A 19,440-nucleotide genomic window follows, 5' to 3' on the forward strand; every position below is an offset into this window, starting at 1 on the left:
GTCTGGGTGTTCGCAGCCGTAGTTCGCTAGCTGTCAACCGTCCCAAAAAGAGGGCCTCACAATGCTTAGCGTGACATAGCATTTTTGTAGTCTGCTAGCACTCGTCAAGGTCATGTGAGGGGGAGCCCTCTACGCTAGAAATCTTTGCCACCTAGGGGGGGTAGTGGACGGATATAGACACCGATGGACTCGGTGGGTCCTTGCGGCTCGCAAGTGCTCTGGCATGCCGCATGATCCTCTATGAGTCAAGTGGGATGGAAGCTTGTAGGCCGGCCGATTCCGGGGGATGGGGCGATGGACACACGTGGCATGGAGCCGTGGTCATTTCCCGACGGGCAGCCGCGATCGAGGCCCGGCGGTTGGAAGCTGGACGCTGTCATGGGTCGTCTCACCGGGCAGAGAATGACTCAAATCGCCTTTGGAGGGCTTCTTCTCCAGGCCGACAGTGGACGGGCCCGGAGTGCTGCCAGGCTCCCCCGAGTTTGCCGATGCCACCATGCCAGAAACGGGCAGCCAAACGGGGCCGGCTGTCGGCCTGCTGTGCGGTACGCTAGCCGGATCCAGTAACGCCCCCGCGCACCGAGTAGGGCTGCGCGGCCAACCCTAACGTGAGGAATGCCTTGGAAACCTTGCCCGGCTTCGATGCGCCACCGTACCACTGAAAACGGTCTAGTGGCTGAGATTTCCCTCCGGCGGCCGGGGAGCTTCCCTGGCCCAACAGGCGCCAGTCGATTTCCGGGGCAGCCTGCTTGAGCTAATTTGATCCTCACCCCCCCCAGGTCCGGTCCCGGAGTCGCCCTCCCCTGCCATTTTCCATGCCATTTGGTAGCCAACGACTCCAAGCAGCTTGTCGATCATCTTCTGGCGGTTCTTCAACGCTGAATCGGCTAGCTGGAGGCTTTTTGTTCCTGGATTCAGCAATGGTGCGGCCGGTGGGCCCATGCAGGGCCCTCCAGCAGGCCAGGGCCCCGACATCGGAGCAGAGGCAAACGGGCGGCAAAGTTTGTGTCACAGCCAACAGAGATTGCTTTACGGCGCCCTCTGATTTGCCAGTCCGGCCCTCCCATTAACTAACAAAAACCGCGACGCCATGCGTCAATGCTTCACGGCGCTGGCAAATCTTCCTTATAAGCCGGACGGGTGTGCCTGCCTCCAGTTCCGCTACTGCCGCTGCTACTGCTGAGTGTGCTTGAGTCGGGTGCCTGTCCAACTTTCTCATCCCTCTCGCCATCCCCGTGGAGTCAGCCCGCCAACCGCCACTACTCACACCATGTCGTCCCCGGACGTGAAAGATATCGAGAACGGCCCCGGGCCCCGGATTGAGGAGGATGGAGCCATGTGGGAGGGGGAGGACCTCAAGGTGCCTTCCGTCGATAGGGACCCTTTCGGGTCGGAAGCGGTGGGAGAGGTGCACTACAAGACCTTGGACTGGTGGTATGTTTGTCGAATTATAGTATACTACGATCGGAGGAAGTGGACCACGGACTAACAGGCACTTCTCTCATCGCAGGCAATCTGGAATCCGTATGACACACTTTGATATCGTGTCCTCCGTGCTGATTAGCTAATCTTCTCTGTTTAGTGATGATTGCAGAGACTGTGTCGCTGGGTGTTCTGTCCCTCCCTGCCACCGTGGCGGAGGTTGGCCTGATCCCGTATGTATACGCCGCTCTTTCATTCCTCACGACTGTCTCTAACCATGCATCAGGGCCGTCATCCTGATTGTCGGCATGGGTATCGTCGCCACCTACTCGGGCTATGTCATCGGACAGTTCCGCACGAGGTACCCCTTCATCCACAGCATGGCCGATGCAGGCGAAGTCTTGCTCGGTCGCCCCGGTCGCCTGTTCACCGAAGTCGCTCAGCTGCTCTTCTTCATGTTCGCGTCGGGCAGTCATCTAGTCACCTTCACCGTCATGATGAACACCCTCACCAACCACGGCACCTGCTCCGTCGTCTTCGGTGTCGTGGGCCTGGTCCTTTCGTTCGCCTGCTCTCTCCCTCGAACCATGAAGAACGTCTCGTGGTTAGCCTTGACATGTCAGTCTTCGGTTCAGTCCGTTTTCTCTCCCTCTTTCGCTGACCTTTCGTCCAGCCTTCATCAGTATCTTCTCCGCCGTGATGATCACCATGATTGGAGTCGCGGTTGAGAACCCGACCCCGGCGCCCATGCAGCTCACGCGCTCCACGAGCTTTGTCAAGGGCTTCTCGGCTGTCACTAACATTGCCTTTGCCTACTGTATGTCTGCTTCGACTTCTTTCCGCTATATTTTTGACGCTAACTGGTCATAGGCGGCCACCCCGCGTTCTTCGGTTTCATCGCCGAGATGAAGAATCCCAAGGACTTCCCCAAGTCCCTCTGCATGTTGCAAGGCTTCGAGATCGTTTTCTACACGGTCGCGTCGGCGGTGATCTACCGCTATGCCGGTCAAGACGTCAAGTCTCCCGCCCTGGGCTCCGCAGGCCCCGTGGTCCGCAAGGTCGCCTACGGTATTGCCATCCCCACCATCGTCATTGCCGGTGTCGTGCTGGGTCATGTTGCCATCAAGAACGTGTACGTCCGTCTCTTCCGCGGCACCGATGTCATGCACAAGCGTGACGCCCGCGGTATTGGTGCCTGGGTTGGACTCGCTGCTGGCTACTGGATCATCGCCTGGGTGATTGCCGAGGCCATCCCGGTCTTCAGCGACCTTGTCAGCCTGGTCAGCGCCTTGTTTGCGAGTTGGTTTTCCTTCGGTCTGCCCGGCGTGTTCTGGTTGTACATGTACTATGGCAACTACTTCACCTCCGTCCGCAAAACTCTCCTCACCTTGGCCAATGTGGGACTGTTCCTGATCGGCGCCACGATTTGCGTGTGTGGTCTCTGGGTATCTGGCCTCTCGATTCACGATGACAGCTCAGGCAGCAGTTTCTCGTGCGCGAATAATGCCTGAGATGGTTGTGAGCTACTGCTTCCTCATGACCGGGCTGTATATAGACTTGTATTATAGTATAGATTTTATTTAATATACCCCTCTGCATTGCTTGATGACAGTTGGCTCCCTCCAATTGTATGCTGGTATTTGTCGGTATCTCACCTTGTGTTCATGTTAGATACCTCTAGACTACTAGGGACGCTTCAGAAGTTATGAGCGATCACACGACGATCACCGACTGGCTCTATTGCTTTGGAAAAAAAAATAGAGGTGTGGGGTATACAGATGTGCAGCCGTGGTTACTATCCCATGGAAAGTCCGTGTCTATATCAGCTTTCTACGGTAATACAACGTGTCATAAATTCTTCCTTACATCGTCGTGCCGTTCTCTAGTCCTGTTCTATCTCAATCTATCTCTTCATCGTCCGGGTTTCTTCCCTCATGCTGCTGTAGTATGATATTCTAGGTGTCGACGGACTATGTCGGAGCTCCGATATATAGTACTTCGGTATTCGGTAGTCTACCAGAGATGCCGTCACAACGAGCGATGAAATGACATCCTTTGAAGGCTAGCCTTAGTTACCGGACCATTCAATGATCCCATATAGTGGTAAAAGAAAGTAACACTGAGAATTAATCACCGTTAGATTCTGGAATCATACAACGTACGGAGTACTATGGGTTGTGCCGGTCGGTCAGGTGATTGGAGGGGTTCTCAGGCAGGCCTCGTCGCCGACCTCTGCTTCCCTCGACAAGAATCATCCACCATCGTTGAATTCCATCAACTCTTATCACCTCAGTGAAGTCTTCATCCGAGGGATGCTTTGCCTACGCTACACTGCTAGTGGTATCGCCTCAGAAGAGCTTGCCTTAGCTGCTATGACCTCAATGGTGGGGTCCTGGAAAGGCGAGTGGCGCGAGGCAGTCTCCTCGCACAAGCTTAGTAAGCTGCATAACATATCCCGTCGCGTCCTCCCAACGTGATTGGCATCCTGGCGACTCGGCCATCTACTACCCACCGTTGGCTGCCACAATCTACATGAGCTGGGGTCACGAAATTATACCACTGGAATGCAGACTATAGCACCACTTTCTGCATTTAACATGTCCCATGTACATCTCTAGGGACGTCTACATTGTTCCTGGAACTTCGCAGTAAACAACAGACTCGAGACCCGATTAACGCTAACTACTGATTACTGCACATTAGCAAGCTAAAAGCTGGCAAATCTCGTGTCCTCAAAGATATACGTCCAGACAGGTTCCCGTCTACTTCGTGAAAGCACCACTAACGAAGCCATACGCTCAGACAAGGTAGCTGGAGTAGTAGCTCGTGCACGCGTCGTCGATGGCGCTATCCGCCAAAAGCGCCGACACAACCGTCTTGTTCGAGGCGTCCTCCCCAGCTAGCATCAGGAATTCGTTGCTCGTTGACTTGGGCCAGCCCTGCTGCGCCAGACCATTCGCAGGATCCTTGGCAAAGGCCAACCACAGGTCCTGCATCTTCTCGCTCACCTTCGCCTCGAACGGCGTGTTAGCCCCATAAAAGTCGCCCGAAGTACCGAAGATCAGTGGCAGCTCGGCGGTGTGATAGGCGCCCAAGCTGGGGGAGGGGGACACATTGGAAAAGTTGCCCCGGTACTGGTAGCGGTACGTGGTGAGGTCGAGGGCCTGGCGATAAGCGGTGGAGTACGGGACGGGACATTGGAAGCCGGATAGGGTGATGGCCTCCGCCATGGCGTTGTCGGAGCCACCAGCCAGGATGGTGCCTTCATTCAGGTTCGATCCGAAGAGGGCGGGCTTGTTGCTCAGATGACCACCGATGTACCGGGCCGTGTAGTTGTTGAAGACGACCTTGTTGTCGATGAAGGGCAGGAAGGTCAGTCTGGCGCCTCCAGCACCGAGGTAGGAAGTGATGTTCGCTGCGGGGACTTGACGCAGGCAGGAGAGTTCGTCCGCGGCGGAGCCCGAGCAGCCAAAGTGGGAAGCCACTGTGCTGAAATTGGTGCCCGCCGTATCGGTCGAGCGCGTGTCCACGGTGAGGAAGACGGACCCGGAGTCGCAGGCGAAACCCTGCACGATGGGGTCATCGGGGTAGGCAAAGTTCTGGATGTCCACGCTGCCGGCACCGGCACTTTGACCCCAGAGGATCATCTGGTCCGGGTTGCCCCCAAACTGAGCGATGTTCTTTTGCAACCATTCGATCGCAGCACGTTGGTCCAGAATGCCGAGGTTCTGCTCCGCCAGCCCGCGTGCCCCGGGGAAGCCGAATATGTTCAGCCGGTACTGGATGCTGACGACGATGTGTTCCTGGGTACGCTGAATCCACTGAGAGGGAATCCAAGCCGGGGTGTCAGTGCCACCCGAGGTGAATTCACCGCCGTAAATCCAGACAATGACAGGGAGGTCTGACTTGGCATTGTTCGGAGCCCAGACGCTGAGGGTCAGACAGTCCTCGCTAGTCCCCCCTGCAATCAGCGTCTCCGGGGCGAATCGGCCGAATGGACTCATAGCGGTGGAGCCTTGGGGGCAGGCAGGAGGCATGGTGGTGGCGTCGATGATGCTGTCGCTCTTGTTCAGTTCCTGAGGGGGTAGCCACCGGCGATTGCCCACGGGGGCTTGGGCGAAGGGGATGCCCAAGAACTGACGGACAGCCGGGTAGGTGCCGTTCACACCACCCTGGATGACACCGCTGGAGGTCTGAATGCGCAAGGAGTTGCTAGCACTGGCCGAGGCAACAACCGCGGTGGCCGTCGCCAGCACACTGGCCAAAGATGCCGAAATCTTCATCGTGGCCGTCAATCAGAGTTGGTGTAAAGAAAAGACGGAAGTTGGAGAGTGAAGCCTGGAGACAACCTGAGCACAAATCTGGTGCAGAGAGATACCTCTTATAGGGACATCCCTCACCATGCCTGGCAATGGCATCAGATAATGGGACAATACCTTGAACCCCTGATCCCCACTTGACCCAGGGACAGCCGGGCAACAATGAGCAAGCTCATATCAAAGAAGCTAAGCTTGCGTGGTATGGCCCCACCCGGGTGACCTTGCAGGGCGAATGACACCAATAACCTCTTCCACATGAACAACTGCTGGAAAGATGACTTCTGCTCCGACGGTGACCGCAGGACAATGGCGCACAGCGCACACCCTTCATGACATTAGCGCGCAAATGACATGCCCGCCATGGAGTTGTCCGACGAAAAGCCATGGAGCTCTCGCTACTGGCCTCGGAGTCACAAGCCGGCTGAAAGGCCCTTGACAGATTTCGGGCCATGCAAATGAGGAGACAGGCAGCTCCCCAAGGTCTACCGTACAGGGTTTTCAACCAATAACCCACTTAATACAGGACCCTGGTTTTTCGGATAAAGATTTTCCCCGCAGGGCCAGCCTGAACAATTAGCTCTGACTGGGTACCTCCCAACGGTGAACAGATATTCAACCCATTGGATAGAGGCATCTCCTGAACGACGTTGACGCCCTGAGATTGTGGTTTCAAGGTTACAGATTGAATGAACATCCTTTGTGGAACGTCTCCTACTGATGATCCCTTGCCGGATTCCGCAAGGTCTTGAGACGACGGCTGATAAAGTTTACTCCATCGTCAGAAAGCTCGAAAATCCCTCACACTACCCCTAGGTTAGCGCAAAGCCCATAACGGATCCTTGTATGACGGCACAAATGCCACGGCCGCTGTCGACGTAAGCGTAACGTGCAGGCATGACATACTAGAATCAGCTAGATAGTTAACAGGGTCTCCATGGGCACTTTTCCCCAGGACCCTGTATGAACGTGAGGGATATCTTCAACCGATGGGTTCCTTAGGACGGCAGAGGAAGAATCTGTGTTACTTGACCCCCATTGAAAGACAGCAAGGATGCGTGAAACGGGACCAACCTCGAAGCCAAGGCGCTGTCGGGTTCAGGACGGTCGTGCGAAATTCGCCGCAGTCGGTGACAGTCATGGAAGCTAAAGCCTACAGTGGGGCACCCTCAGGGTCTGCGCAATTGTTGGAATGCCATGTTCGGACCTCCGATGCTGCGGAAAGTCCGACGATGCCATCTACAACAGGAACTCTACGGTGTAGCGGCGCACAAAGCACTAGGCACCAGGCACCAGCGCGTCCTCGGAGTTGGGTGGTCATTTCGGAGTATGCTTTTCGACTTTCAATTTACCTAGGGAGCAAAGGGAAACACCATTCGACCATAATCCGGATACTGGTAGCCACCCAATGAAAGCGATGCCCATGTTCCCTTGTGTCATACTCCTCGCGCCTTGACGTACTCATCAAACCACGCCACTGCCTGCTCAAATGCCTTCTCTTTGGCGAATTTCTGCCGGGGCTTTGACAAATCGCAGCGAACCGCAAAGCCGTGTTCCACATCGGAAAATAAGTTGATCTGAAAGGGTATGTCAAGTCGTTCTAATATCTCTTCGCTCTCGTGGCGCTTGGCAGTGGTGAAGACGGGATCGATAACTCAAAATAAAGTCAGGATATGGAACATGGATGTACAGGACCGTTGTCGACTCACTGGCTGCTGCTATACTCAATGGTCCCTCAATTCCTTCCACCTCGTTTGCCTCCACCATGGTCGGGTGGGCGATGAAACCCGCGTCTAGCTTTCCAGCCTTGAGATAGCGGCATACGTACTTGCCCCCAAAGCAATACCCAACACCTCCAATTCGCTTGCAGCCAAGTGTGGTGTGCATCTCCCCCAGGACGGCCTCCACAATGGGATCCACCCGAGGGGGCAGATGGTTTTTGTACCAACCCCAGATATTAAAGTCGGTCCCGTAGTTGATGGGAATGGGGTCACCATGGAAGAGTTCCGGCATGACAACGAGATAGCCATTGGCGGCAAACTGGTCGGCCATTAATTGGGCGTTGATGAACCGGTGACCCATGGCATCGGTGAGGAAGAGGATGGCATTCTCTGTGGACCGGTCGGATGGATAGGAGAGATATGCTGAAACTACGAGATGTAGTGGTCAGTGGCAAGCATTATGTTGTAGCGCATCAAGGACTCACTGTGGGCAATATCTCGGATCTTCCCCTTGGCTTCGCCCTCGTGCAGGTGCCCTACCATGCAGCAGCGGGAAGGAGGATAAGAAGTCATGATTGTAGAGCCGAGTCCAAGGAAGGGCATTCACTGAGCATCGATGGGCAGACGGAATGGGTGGTATGAGGCCGTTTTAAAACCCATCCTCGCCAGGCAACAGGCGGGAGTCGTCATCGACCGGACTGACCACCCCCCTCATCCTATCTTCTTCCCAGTGCGATATCACGCTGGCTACACCCTAGATATTGCCGAACTACTCAGTCAGCATTGAAGTCCCCATTAGCAGGTGGTCGTGTCAGTGATGTGTGGTGTCGCCTAAAAAATAGTCCATCAGGTAACCTCGGAACAAGGTCCTGACCAGCGCAGCCGGCTTATCGGTGGAGACTCCTGAACGGACCGGCCCGGACTAGAATGAGACTGATGCTCATCCCAGTGGCTGGTCGCTCACCGTTAACTGCGCAGCTGAATGCAGCACGGGTCCCTTAATTGGTATAGCCACGGTGGAAGTTTCGTGCTGCTGCCCACTCAGTGCAGTTTCAAATTGGCGCCTATGCCTCTATCAACCATAAAAAGGTCTCAAGCGCCTGCACGGGTCCAAGCGGCCGGCGCGTGCAGGGTTATATGACAAGCCGGTCCGCTGCGGAGAGGGGCAGACCATCCCAGCCCACTGACATTTGTCACGGTCGCGATTCTCCATGTCGGACAATTCGACCTCCACTATGGTTGTAATTCATGGCTGGGTGGACGAACCCGATGGACGCGGCACTTGGAGTATTGTCTCTACGTGCCTGGTGACTATTGCGCTCTGCTGCTGGACGGCCGTCATACCCAACATCCCCGCGCGATCCGACCGATGGTACCACGCCCTGCGCGACCGACTACACCTGGCCTCCCTCGGGTTCCTGGGCCCTGAATTTCTGCTCATGTTGGCCCTTGGTCAGTGGTCTTCTGCCCGAGCGTCCGTCCAGGTTGGACTCTCCTGTTGTTCCATTTTGTGCTCGAAGTACAGCTATCTAATGAGCTGCCTAGGAATTTGAGCGCATAGCCACGGCGAAGACCTCCTTCTCGAGTTGGACCCTGACTCATGCATTCTATGTAGATATGGGGGGTTTCTTACTGGACGGTCCCGGGGTTGACAGCCCATTCCCAGTGAATGCGAAGCAGCTTTTCTTCCTGATTGACAAGGGGTATATCGACCCCCCTGGGATCACCGAGGACGACATCAACGACCGCAACAAATCGGACGCAGTCTCTCGGTGCGTGCCGAACCTGTGCCGCACGCTTTGCAAGACTGACCGATGTCTTCTATCTAGGGTAATCGCGGTCTGTCAAGCGCTCTGGCTCCTCATCAACTGTGCCATACGTGTAGCCCAAGGGCTTGCCCTGACGACCATGGAGCTCACCACCATCTCTTTCGTGATCGTGTTCCTGGTGACTTCGTTCTGCTGGCGCTTTAAGCCTTCAGACATCACAAGCACCGTTACCGTGGTAGCCAACACACACATTGACAAAATTCGGCAGGAGGTGCGATGCACCCCGCCCCTGCTTGCGTATCCCACTGACCAGCTTCTGGCAGAACTGTCCTGACCCGCAGAATCAATGGCATGAGACACCGCTGGATTTTGTATGCGACGACGTCTCCTTCTGTGGTGTGCACTGGCGCTACTACACGGAAATCTTGCGCAGATGGCGCATCCCGATGTTCTCACGCCCCATGACTGCTCGACCACACGATCGAATTGTCAGTGACAATTTCCCGGTGACGGATCTAGAGGCAGACTGCATTGCCACCCCAGTACTCTTGCTATTCGGCTCGAGGTTCATGCTGGCCTGGGATTTCCACTTCCCGTCGCGTGCCGAACACCTCTTGTGGCGGGTTGCCAGCATATACAATCTGATTTTCACTGTCATAGGTGGGTTGCATGCTGGGTACTGCGATAAGATCATCCTCCCCCGAGCGTACAAGGAGCGGTTGGCCCTTCCAATGTCCAGGACAAGACCCGTCGAGAAATCCAGACGATGGAACAGGCTCCGGCATTTCGTGGCTCGACTGAGAAACATCGACCCGTACCGAGATCCCAGGCGAGAAGTCCCTCTGCGAGTGCTTTTCCCGACCACGGTGCTCTGTGCTCTGTATTGTGTGGGTCGGGCTTATATTCTCACGGAGGATTTTATTGGATTGCGCAGCCTGCCTGCCAGTGCTTATGACACAGTCAGCTGGTCTGACTACGTGCCTCATCTTTGAAACCCTGCTTGCTATCAGGATGGTGAAGGATAATCTCATAAAATGGATCAGAGGCTTGGGACACACGGCCAATGGCAAATAAATCACAAAGTGTAAGTAAGTAAGCGCCCAATGTCTTGGACAGGATCCTTACTGACCGCAAGAAGGTGACACTAGGATACCTGTCTAATTTGTATAACCTCTCTAAAACAACAGTCTTGATAAATATTACACATAGTACATCGTTGAACTATATCATGCCAGTCATGCATCCCTTCATCCAAATCTGTTGTTATACTTCCAATCTATGAACAAGCAGTCTGAGGACCCAATTCGAGCTGCCGGCCTCCTTCTCCACCTGAGTGATTTGATCCCTGATCTCCTCCATCAGGCCTCGAAGCGTCTGTTTCGTATACACCATGCTTCCGCTTTGATGGAAATGGTCCAGTACGGACTGCTTGGACGGCACATCAAGTCCACCCGACTCACGGGCTCGTTGTAGGATCTCGTGGAGCTCCTGGTCGTCTGGATGTGACTTGAGAGCATGTATTAACGGGAAGGAGAACTTGCCCTCGTCTAGATCTTCACAGAAGCCTTTTTGCCCGGTATACTGTGTTTAAAGTCAGTCGCCTGGGTTATTGTGGTCTCCGAGTGAACCCACCTCCTCTGTTAGGTTCTTGTAATCATCCCGAATCTGGAAATACTCTCCTAGGAGGTTGATAAGGGGGCCTAGGGAGATGGTGCTATTGTCATCGAAAGTTAGCAGGGGCTTCATTGGTGATACGCCATTCCTACCGATTCTTCTGGGCCGGTGCCTTTTGCATCATCAGGCGCGCCAGTAGCCGGAAGAGACCACCAGTTTCTGAAACAATCAGAGTTAGCACCTTGATCTAGGGAGCTCAAGGCAATGTGTGCTTACTTTGACGGATCATCTCCATGTATTCCTCCTCCGTGGGGCACTCGTCCTGCTGCGTCCAGTACAAATCGTGGCTCTGCCCGATAAAGAGGTTTCGCATCTCCTCGACAAAGATTTCCAAACAACGCGGATCCTCCAACTGCCTCACCTGGTCCATGGCTTCGATAAGAAGAAAGTTGGCCGAGTTGATCGTCGGTCCCTGTCCAAATACGGTGTGCGTCGCGGGCTGGCCACGACGGAGAGGCGAGGAGTCTTCGATATCGTCCAGCCTAGAGCGGTCAGCAGGGTGTCTAGCAAGGCGCACCTTCATGATGGAGCACCTACATCAGCGAGGCATTGTGTAGTGTTTTCGCAATGGATTTTAAGACGTTGACCTGGCTGTCCGGGAGACCGAGCCACACATTCAAGCCATCAATGAATGCCTCCCGGACTCCTTTGGAAGGAAGGGAGCTGATATACTCTGCGGGGCCCATGAGATGCTGTGTACTGTCAGCAGGCGATTAGAAAAAGTCACTAGGCTGGCATTATCCTACTTCCGATCCCAGGTCTGCGTGGTCCGACGGCTTCCGTGCGACATCGATAGAAGGAGCCGAGGATATCGAAGACCGAGGGGAGCTATCACTTGCACCTGACCAGACCGATGACTGGGAGGAGACACTTTCTGCTGAGATACTCTGTCGTTGGGTGGAGTTGTGAAGATCGCCACTTGAATTTTGCAAGATGGCGCTGGCCTCCCCACAGACCGAGGGATGGTAACGGGGGCATCGCAGACTCCAGGAAACATTCCCCGGGATCTGATATCCCAGTGCGACCAGGTACTCCTGTAATTTGACGTTTTCCTTCCCCTCACCAGATATGAATACATTGACCCGTTGTTGGTACTCTTGCTCGTACTTGTTCGTCACCTGTCGTACCAGTCGCTTGGCCGCGTCCTGGTCTATCTGGTGCCATTGCATGAATAGCCACACTGCATTCGTCATGGTCCTTTTGTCGGCTTCTTCATTCTGGAACTCCTCCCATTCGACATCGAAGGAGAAGTAGTCATTGGCCAAACCGAGGGCCGCATAGCACGGCTTGACAATTGGAGCCACGAGCTCCTCCTCTTCGGGCGTCAGCAGGATGTCCATTCCGAAGCGCATCAGCGTATCCACGAATCTGCGACTCTGGTTAGATGCATCGCCGCAAACAGGTAAATGATTCCTACGGTGCGCCTGTGTCAATGATCCGATAGTCCACATATGCCTCCAGACTGCCGAATGCGCGTGTTTTATCCTGCTTCGCGGTCGTGTTAATCATGGTCTTCCAGGCGTCCCGGACGACCTGCCCGCATCGCGGGTCAATGGACAGCAACTCGAGCAGCATTTTCGATTGGATCTGCTTGGTCCCGGTGATGGACCGCACGGTTCGGTATTCGGCTTCATCGAGGCCAATGCTGTCTGCGTTGATGTTCAACTGTGCCTTGATCAGATCTGGTTCCGTCCAGTGCGGAGGCACCTACCGTAGACTTTTCCACTGACTCGACCACATTGTCATACAGGAAGGCGTCTACCTACATAGTCAGTCACGGCTATCATTACTATTAGGTCTGACGAGCTATGCGTGCTTACACTCAAAGATGTAGCTGATGATCGCGATGCGATCTGGGCGACAGAAGGGCAGGACGACGGCTGCGAAATGGCCCTCCCAGGGGTTGCCGCATCCCCAGCGCTCCGTCGGACCGATGTAAGTCTCCCAGTCAGCACGACATTGCGAGGAACCCTCATTGGCTCTGTCTTCGAAATGATGCCGTCGGAGCGGGTAGGCCACGCAGAATCCCTGGATCCCTGGCGATGTGCGAGGGACCGGGTAGGATGTGTCCGTGGGCAGTCCGATCGTCGGCTCCATGGTGTCTAACAGTCTTCAGTTGATCAATCCTTGTCTTATCAAAGGAAGATGGAACTGAGTCGTATCTGCTGTCGGATAGACGAATTGGAGGGTCTTCTTAAATCTACAGTGAAGGCGACAATCTAGTCTCCAGAGAAGCCGCCTCGATGACGAGCCATCCCGCGTAATGCCCACTTCATCCATTATCATCATGGGGATGATCCTATGCGAACGAGAGTTCATCTAGAGCCAACGGGAAGTTCCGACTGGGGCTGAGGCGCGAACCAGGGTTGCGTCGTGATGATGTGTGCCAGGGTTCGGCCTCTCCACCCGATCCACCCGGGAAACCTTTTCGTTCGCTGGCCCGTCTGTCTGAATCAGTATCGATCTCATGAAGACCTCTATTGGCGACTTAAGTTGAGCCCAAGCTTCAGATGGTTGACTTGGATCCACGCGGACCCATCTGGGAGGACTGCGCGACAAACAAACAAGGCACGGGGAGATCTTCGGTTCCCATCGCGTGCGGCCGATCAGTGGACTTCCATCTCAGCGGGGAAGAACCACCCGGGACGATTGGATAGCATCGCGGCTAATACCCTGATCCCGGAGATGGAACTGGGATGTGGCCATGACGGGCGACAACTGGTGACCACGCCGTCCTGCAGGCCGCGGCAACTCCTTGCCGCGGCTTGCATTTGCCGCCCCTGGGTTTGCTTTTTCCAGGGCTGAGCGTCTCACCGGTCGACCTCCTGGGTCGATCTCCGGGAGAGGCTGAACCTTGAAAGCTGCCACCGAAGCCTCCTGGTGCTGAACCACGAAGCTTAGCACTGCGATCTCTCTGCCGCACGCCATGGGAGAGCTGGCCATCGATCAGACGGCCATCCGGGCGGCCTTCAAGGCCTCCTGTGCCGACGCGGGTCTGTTGGGGCCTCGCGAGGGGTTGCAGGCCGGGGATGTCTGCGATGGAATCAATGATGATGCCACGCTCCGGTACGCCTGCATGCCCGCCATGCTTCATCTCTCACTAACCGGTGTAGGCGATACCTGGCTGCACGCCAGATGGACGCGGCATCTGCCCTGGCACAATTCCAAGAGGCGACCCAGTTCCATGCCGAGAAGCACATTCTGCGTCTCTATGACTTGATCTCCGTGGATGATTATGAAGAGACCCGGAAGATGGTTCGCGGTGTTCCCCTGCTGACTTGTCGCGGGTTCTAATGAGATTGTAGTACCCGCACTGGACGGGTCGTCGGGACCGGCAAGGCCAGCCCATCCTCATGTTTGACCTCGCCCATTGGAATTCGTCGACCATCGCCGCGTGGCAGAAGACGCGCCAGATCCCCTGCCAGACCGATGTCAGCTCGGCGGCCCCGGTCAATCCGGCGATGATCCAACGGGCGGCCATCTATTTCGATACCATCACGCGGTTCGTGCTGCCTCTGTGCTCGGCCAGGACGGACCGGCCTGACCCGGCCACGCCCGTCACCAAGGCCGTCTACATCGTGGACGCGACGTCGCTGGGAATCAAGCAGGCCTGGGACGTGCGGGATGTGGTGCGGGATATCAGCGCGCTGTTGACGACCTGCTACCCAGAGACGATTGACAAGATTTTTGTGAGCCAAGGGATTACGGACGACGGTTGTGCATTGCTGACATCCACCAGGTGGGCAATGCGCCCTTCTACTTTCCGAAGATCTGGGCCTTTTTGAAGAATTTCATCGACCCGGTGACGGCCGAGAAACTGGTCATCACCAAGTCGGGGGATGTGTATGAGACGTTGCTGAAGGGGATGGACCACGATGTCATCCCGTCGCAGTTCGGGGGAGGGTTCCAGTTTACGACCGGGATGCTGCCTGACTTGGACGAGGGCATCCGTCAGGGTCTGCAGTGGACGGATTCATCCAAGGAGGGACTGCCGCCGGGGCCGATCAAGTGGAGGGAAGATGGAGAGGGCAGAAGGGCGGTGGCTACGGGGAGTATCGATGGGCAGCAAAGGACCGAGGCCGTTGCTGTTCTGCGAGCGCCGGTTTAGTTGCAGCCTGCATTTGACTTATCACCTGGCTGCCGTGGTGTGGCTGACGATTCTATCATGTCTGTTTCCCCGTTTGGAATATTCGATGAACCGCGCGGCTAGATATATAGATCTATCATCTATCATACACGCATCGAACCTCATTACATATGATCCCAGAATAAACACAACATTTTCAACAACAATCCAACAGCAATCGCAACATCCGACATAGCCCGCTATGCCCCATCTAAAATCCTCCCTGCAGACCCATCTACCAAATAATCTATGAATCCCTCTAAAACTCCCGCTTCCACACCCAGCGAAACAACTGACACCCCGTAATGACCAACCACAAGGCCACCTGCGCGATGGTCATGCCCGAACTCACCCACGAGATCGGCGCCGAACTCAAATACTCCGCCAGGTCGATGGTCGCCAGCACCAACCCGGTAATCGGGAACACCATGCACCACCAGAGGGTCTCAAACTGAATCGTGCGATGCCACAGCGCCTCGAGCATGCTCAGGGCCGCCATACAGAAGAGGAAGAAGGCCAAGGCCCAGAGGAAGACCGACGCCGCGACGGTCACGATCAACAGCACGTCGGCGGTGCGCACGCTCGTCGCGGCGCTGATGTAGTGGGCCGGTAATTTGTCCACGGCCGCATCGGCCATGCTCACCATGGCGATGATGGTGAAGCTGGGGGGCCCGACCGCGATGAACATCTCCGGTCGGACGGCGGGGGTGGGGAGCCCTTCCGTCGCAAGCTCGGTCATGCTCTGCACCAGAATGACGAGGAACATGAGGAAGCCCAGTCCTTGCATGGTGGTGCCGCCGACGAGCATGGGCACGGCCTGCGCCGGGTCTTGATTCGGAGCGAGTAGCCCGGCCATGGTGCCGCTGAGCATGGGCGGGAAGTAGGGCAGGACTTGCACGATGGCGTAGTGGCTGCCGTGCGTGGTGCCGGTGTAGGGAATCCACCAGCCCAGGGCGATGGCCAGGAGGAGGGACCCCCCCGTGTAGATCCAGAAGAAGACATTGAGGGTCAGGATCAGCCAGCGCCCGCAGTGCGACGTGCCATAGGAGGCGGTGCCGAAGATGATGGTGGCGAAGGCGAGCAGCGCGACGGGGATGAAGAAGACATCCTGGGGGTTCTTGATATGCAGCCAGCGGGCCGCGAAGTTGGGCGACTCGTCTTCCCAGGGCTTGGGGGCCTTGCGGGGCTGGACGGCCTCGACGAGGAGGCACACAGTGACGGTGGTGTAGAGGACCAGGTTGGCGATGAAGATGATGGTGCCGATGGTGTTGAGGCCGGTGAATTGATGCGGGGTCTGGTGCAGCAGCACGGCAATTCCCCCCCAGCTGAGCGAGATGGCATACCAGCCCCAGGTCACCGACGAGGTGACTTTGCGAAGGGGCGAGATTGCATTGCTGCCAGTGGGATCGGGGCCCATCTCGGGTGGATGCCGCGTGGTGTGTGTGAAGCAGCGAGGGTGGGAGAGGGTTGAGCCGACAGACACAGCAGGCTGTGGCTGAGATGATGCACGCGGATCACTCAATGGCCGGATGGAGGTTGTGTGATGCATCATCATTCGGATGTGCCAACTGCACGTATAACAATTGATTGTTCAGCCGTGACGCAGGTCGAGGCTCGTGACGTCACAGACGGTCGGGGTGGAACCGAGTGGTCGTGAACCAGTCGCCCGCCTGGCCACCCAGCCGAATGAGCAGGATTGACAGGAATTCCGGGGTTGCTTCCAAGGCACACGCCGGTCCCTGGCTGGAGAGGGTGATGCCTGAGATCGGGATCCCGAGGTGGGTGGGATGCCCCGATGCCACCACGAGAATGCCACGAGGCGGTGGAGAAACAGCACTGGTATAACGTAGCTATCATATAGAAAAAAGGAAAAGCAATCATCACAGAACCCGTATGTATGTACAATATTCACCCTCCCCCCATCCAACCCCCCGACCACCCCGGAATCAATCTCCTCGGCCCTCAGCGAACGGTCTTCTCGCCGCGCTCCCGCCGCGACAGCCGCAATCGCTGCTGCCACTTCATCCGGCTCTTCCGCATGGCCCGCTGCGTCCGCTCCCAGGGGTAGTTGACCGGCGACTCGCCCCCCGTGAAGATGAAAAAATCATACAAAAACGCCCCCAGGAAGGACCCCGTCAAGGAACCCGCCCACGGCCCGTAGAACCAGTAGGGGTTGGTGAACAGCGACGACCCATAGCCCAGCGCCAGCAGGGCGAGACGCGGGCCAAAGTCCCGACTGGGGTTGAGGGCGGCGCCCGTCTGATAGGCAAAGGTCATGGTATTGCAGGTCACCATGAGACCCACGATCAGCGAGTTCATCCCGGCACCCGGCGGGGCGTTCTGGTCGTCCCCCAGCGCCAACACCACCACCGTCAGCACCATGGTCCCCAGGAATTCGGTAAAAAAGGCCGTCCCCGGCCCGATCCACGCCTCGCGCTGGCTGGTCACGAAGCTGGTGATGATGTCGGTGGTGTCGTGGGTCAGCAGGTAGTGTCGGATCGACTCGTAGTAGAGGCCGTACGCGGCCAGGGCGGCGATAAAGGCCGCCAGGAACTGCGCGGCAAAGTACTCGGGCATCTTGCGCTTGGGGAACCCGCGATAGAACCAGAGCATGATGGTGATGGTCGGGTTGAGGTGGGCCCCGGACACCCCACCGGACACGTAGATGGCCATCATGGTGGCCAACCCCCAGGCCCACGAGGTGGTGTTGGGATTGCCGGCATCAGCCAGCGTCACGGCCAGATCGGCGGAAAAGCCGACGAAGAGCTGCACGAAGACGCCCAGGGACTCGGCCAGGGCCTCGCGGTGGTGGGTGCGGATCACGGACCAGGTGGTGTGGTTGTTGTGCACTTCGTCCTCCACCAGCTCCTGCACCAGGGGATGCAGATCGTCCGGATACGCCGCCTCGATCTCGTCCAGGCTGGGGAGATCGTCCAGCCCAGCCAGCCCGGCCTTCCCATCATCGTCAGCACGCCACTCGGGCTCCTCGGGGACGGGCTCCAGGGGCTCGTCACTCTGGGGCGGGAACCCCTCCTCGGGGGTCTCACTGGGGGCGGGGGTCTCGCCCTCGGGCACCGTGGACAGGTTCTCCGGGGGGAGATCCCAGGCCGACGGCCGGCGGATGCGCGAGGACGAGGTGCGGGAGAGGCGCGAACCTTGTCGGGTGGTGGTGGTGGCATCGCCACTGAGGATCTTGTTCATGAAGTTGGTCTCGCGCTGCAGCCGGGCATCCTCCACTTGGGCCGCCATCTTGCGCGGGTCCGCCGTCTTCTCGATCTGGCCCTGCTCGAGGTCGTTGGGGTCGACCTCGAGCCCGAGCTTCTGGGAATTCTCGGCCGGCAGCTGCACGTTGGCCCGGGCCTGCAGCAGTTCCTCCTTCGTGGGCACCATGCCCGACCGCACAACCCGGGGCAGCGGTTTGGCCAACCCCCAGACGGGTTTGGCATTGGCCGGCTGCTCGTAGGCCGGGTTGAGGTCGCCGTAGCCCGGCTGGACGAAGGGTTCGTGGGCCAGGCGCAGCTGCGGCGTCTCATCCGGACCGGCCATGGTGAAGCGGCCCTGCGTGCGCTCGGCCAGGGTGGTCCGGGGCGCCAGACTGGGGACGCCGCTGCCACTGCGGCGGGAGGCCGCTGAACTGTGGCGGCGGATGCCCGACCCGAGGTCGTCCAGGCCCGTGGCCCGGCGGGTGGGCGAGATCAAGTCGCCATCCCCAGTCGTGCCTCGTCGGCGCGGGGGCGACATGGGGGATCGAGGGGATCGAGGTGCGGTCTCATCGCGCGGCGAGGCCACATCGGACTGCTCCGGGGGATCTGGGTCAGCCATAGCGACGGTAGAAAGGAGCAGGCACTTACCCTCGCCCGGGGACGTCTGGGTTCGCCGTCGTCCATGCTGCGGCGAAATTCTCGATGGTTCAAGTGTGCGCTGGATGTATGTCACTGGGAAAGGGCAGTCCCCATGTCCGGGCGATGGACGCAATAAAGCAGGTGGACAGCAAATTCCAAAAAAAAAAGAAAAAAAAACCGACCAGAAATTGACGGGCATCGACGGTGGTGGGAAGCATGGGCCATGACGAGGGCATGGGTCCCCCCTCTTCTTGTTCTCCTCTCCTCAGGACTCCGACTGGCGCGCGCGAGACCACCCACCCACGCCATGGGGGGGCTGTGGAAGGACAGGATCGACAAGGAGAGCCGGTTCTGAGGGTGCGGGCAGCCCATCGCAGTGCCGCGGTTGGCATCATGGGTGGAGCCCCGACTGGGGCTGTCGGAAAGCTTAGGGCCAGCACTGAACAGGGTTTGGTTCCTGGCCTGACCCCTTTTCTTTGGCTGGTTGGCCGGTTTTCTCGCCTCCCCATGACGGTGTGGACGGTCATCCCAACCGATCAATCCCACTTATTGGGCCATGGCGGGGATCGA

The 19,440-nt window shown here is 57.2% G+C and overlaps 8 protein-coding genes across 8 annotated transcripts; 3 read left to right on the forward strand and 5 right to left on the reverse strand.

Annotated features, from left to right (window-relative positions):
• The first annotated feature begins 788 nt into the window (after positions 1-788).
• BO80DRAFT_429584 (amino acid transporter) lies at positions 789-3,013 on the forward strand. Its single transcript, XM_025720501.1, has 6 exons — positions 789-1,434; positions 1,511-1,524; positions 1,583-1,655; positions 1,709-2,040; positions 2,096-2,239; positions 2,293-3,013. The coding sequence occupies exons 1-6, from the start codon at positions 1,271-1,273 to the stop codon at positions 2,931-2,933; spliced, it is 1,368 nt and encodes a 455-aa protein (XP_025570181.1). The 5' UTR covers positions 789-1,270; the 3' UTR covers positions 2,934-3,013.
• A 1,062-nt stretch (positions 3,014-4,075) lies between these two features.
• On the reverse strand, positions 4,076-5,755 carry BO80DRAFT_429586 (carboxylesterase, type B). The gene has a single exon (XM_025720502.1). It carries the CDS (start codon positions 5,703-5,705, stop codon positions 4,221-4,223), a length of 1,485 nt encoding a protein of 494 aa, XP_025570182.1. The 5' UTR covers positions 5,706-5,755; the 3' UTR covers positions 4,076-4,220.
• A 1,291-nt stretch (positions 5,756-7,046) lies between these two features.
• BO80DRAFT_429587 (alpha/beta-hydrolase) lies at positions 7,047-8,509 on the reverse strand. Its single transcript, XM_025720503.1, has 3 exons — positions 7,945-8,509; positions 7,448-7,888; positions 7,047-7,392 (listed from the first exon to the last, which is right to left on the reverse strand). The coding sequence occupies exons 1-3, from the start codon at positions 8,030-8,032 to the stop codon at positions 7,175-7,177; spliced, it is 747 nt and encodes a 248-aa protein (XP_025570183.1). The 5' UTR covers positions 8,033-8,509; the 3' UTR covers positions 7,047-7,174.
• A 165-nt stretch (positions 8,510-8,674) lies between these two features.
• BO80DRAFT_429590 (uncharacterized protein) lies at positions 8,675-10,428 on the forward strand. Its single transcript, XM_025720504.1, has 4 exons — positions 8,675-8,943; positions 9,005-9,499; positions 9,552-10,316; positions 10,367-10,428. The coding sequence occupies exons 1-3, from the start codon at positions 8,695-8,697 to the stop codon at positions 10,218-10,220; spliced, it is 1,413 nt and encodes a 470-aa protein (XP_025570184.1). The 5' UTR covers positions 8,675-8,694; the 3' UTR covers positions 10,221-10,316; positions 10,367-10,428.
• Positions 10,429-10,491: 63 nt separating this feature from the next.
• BO80DRAFT_418154 (terpenoid synthase) lies at positions 10,492-12,999 on the reverse strand (the record flags this gene model as incomplete). The annotated part of the gene is made up of 8 exons (XM_025718252.1): positions 10,492-10,809; positions 10,861-10,942; positions 10,995-11,061; positions 11,119-11,384; positions 11,440-11,601; positions 11,677-12,278; positions 12,352-12,551; positions 12,723-12,999. 8 exons carry the CDS (start codon positions 12,997-12,999, stop codon positions 10,492-10,494), a joined length of 1,974 nt encoding a protein of 657 aa, XP_025570185.1.
• A 714-nt stretch (positions 13,000-13,713) lies between these two features.
• BO80DRAFT_429591 (SEC14 family lipid-binding protein) lies at positions 13,714-15,149 on the forward strand. Its single transcript, XM_025720505.1, has 4 exons — positions 13,714-13,968; positions 14,016-14,157; positions 14,208-14,591; positions 14,642-15,149. Exons 1-4 carry the CDS (start codon positions 13,829-13,831, stop codon positions 15,008-15,010), a joined length of 1,035 nt encoding a protein of 344 aa, XP_025570186.1. The 5' UTR covers positions 13,714-13,828; the 3' UTR covers positions 15,011-15,149.
• Positions 15,150-15,287: 138 nt separating this feature from the next.
• BO80DRAFT_367844 (tellurite-resistance/dicarboxylate transporter family protein) lies at positions 15,288-16,445 on the reverse strand (the record flags this gene model as incomplete). Its single annotated transcript, XM_025716307.1, has 1 exon — positions 15,288-16,445. The coding sequence occupies one exon, from the start codon at positions 16,443-16,445 to the stop codon at positions 15,288-15,290; it is 1,158 nt and encodes a 385-aa protein (XP_025570187.1).
• A 341-nt stretch (positions 16,446-16,786) lies between these two features.
• Positions 16,787-19,396, reverse strand: BO80DRAFT_247624 (MIP/aquaporin family protein). Its single transcript, XM_025714609.1, has 2 exons — positions 18,880-19,396; positions 16,787-18,823 (listed from the first exon to the last, which is right to left on the reverse strand). The coding sequence occupies exons 1-2, from the start codon at positions 18,913-18,915 to the stop codon at positions 16,991-16,993; spliced, it is 1,869 nt and encodes a 622-aa protein (XP_025570188.1). The 5' UTR covers positions 18,916-19,396; the 3' UTR covers positions 16,787-16,990.
• Between the last annotated feature and the right edge of the window lie 44 nt (positions 19,397-19,440).

The sequence above is a fragment of the Aspergillus ibericus genome (genome assembly GCF_003184845.1).
Source record: "Aspergillus ibericus CBS 121593 unplaced genomic scaffold BO80scaffold_66, whole genome shotgun sequence".
Classification (NCBI taxonomy): Eukaryota; Fungi; Ascomycota; class Eurotiomycetes; order Eurotiales; family Aspergillaceae; genus Aspergillus; species Aspergillus ibericus.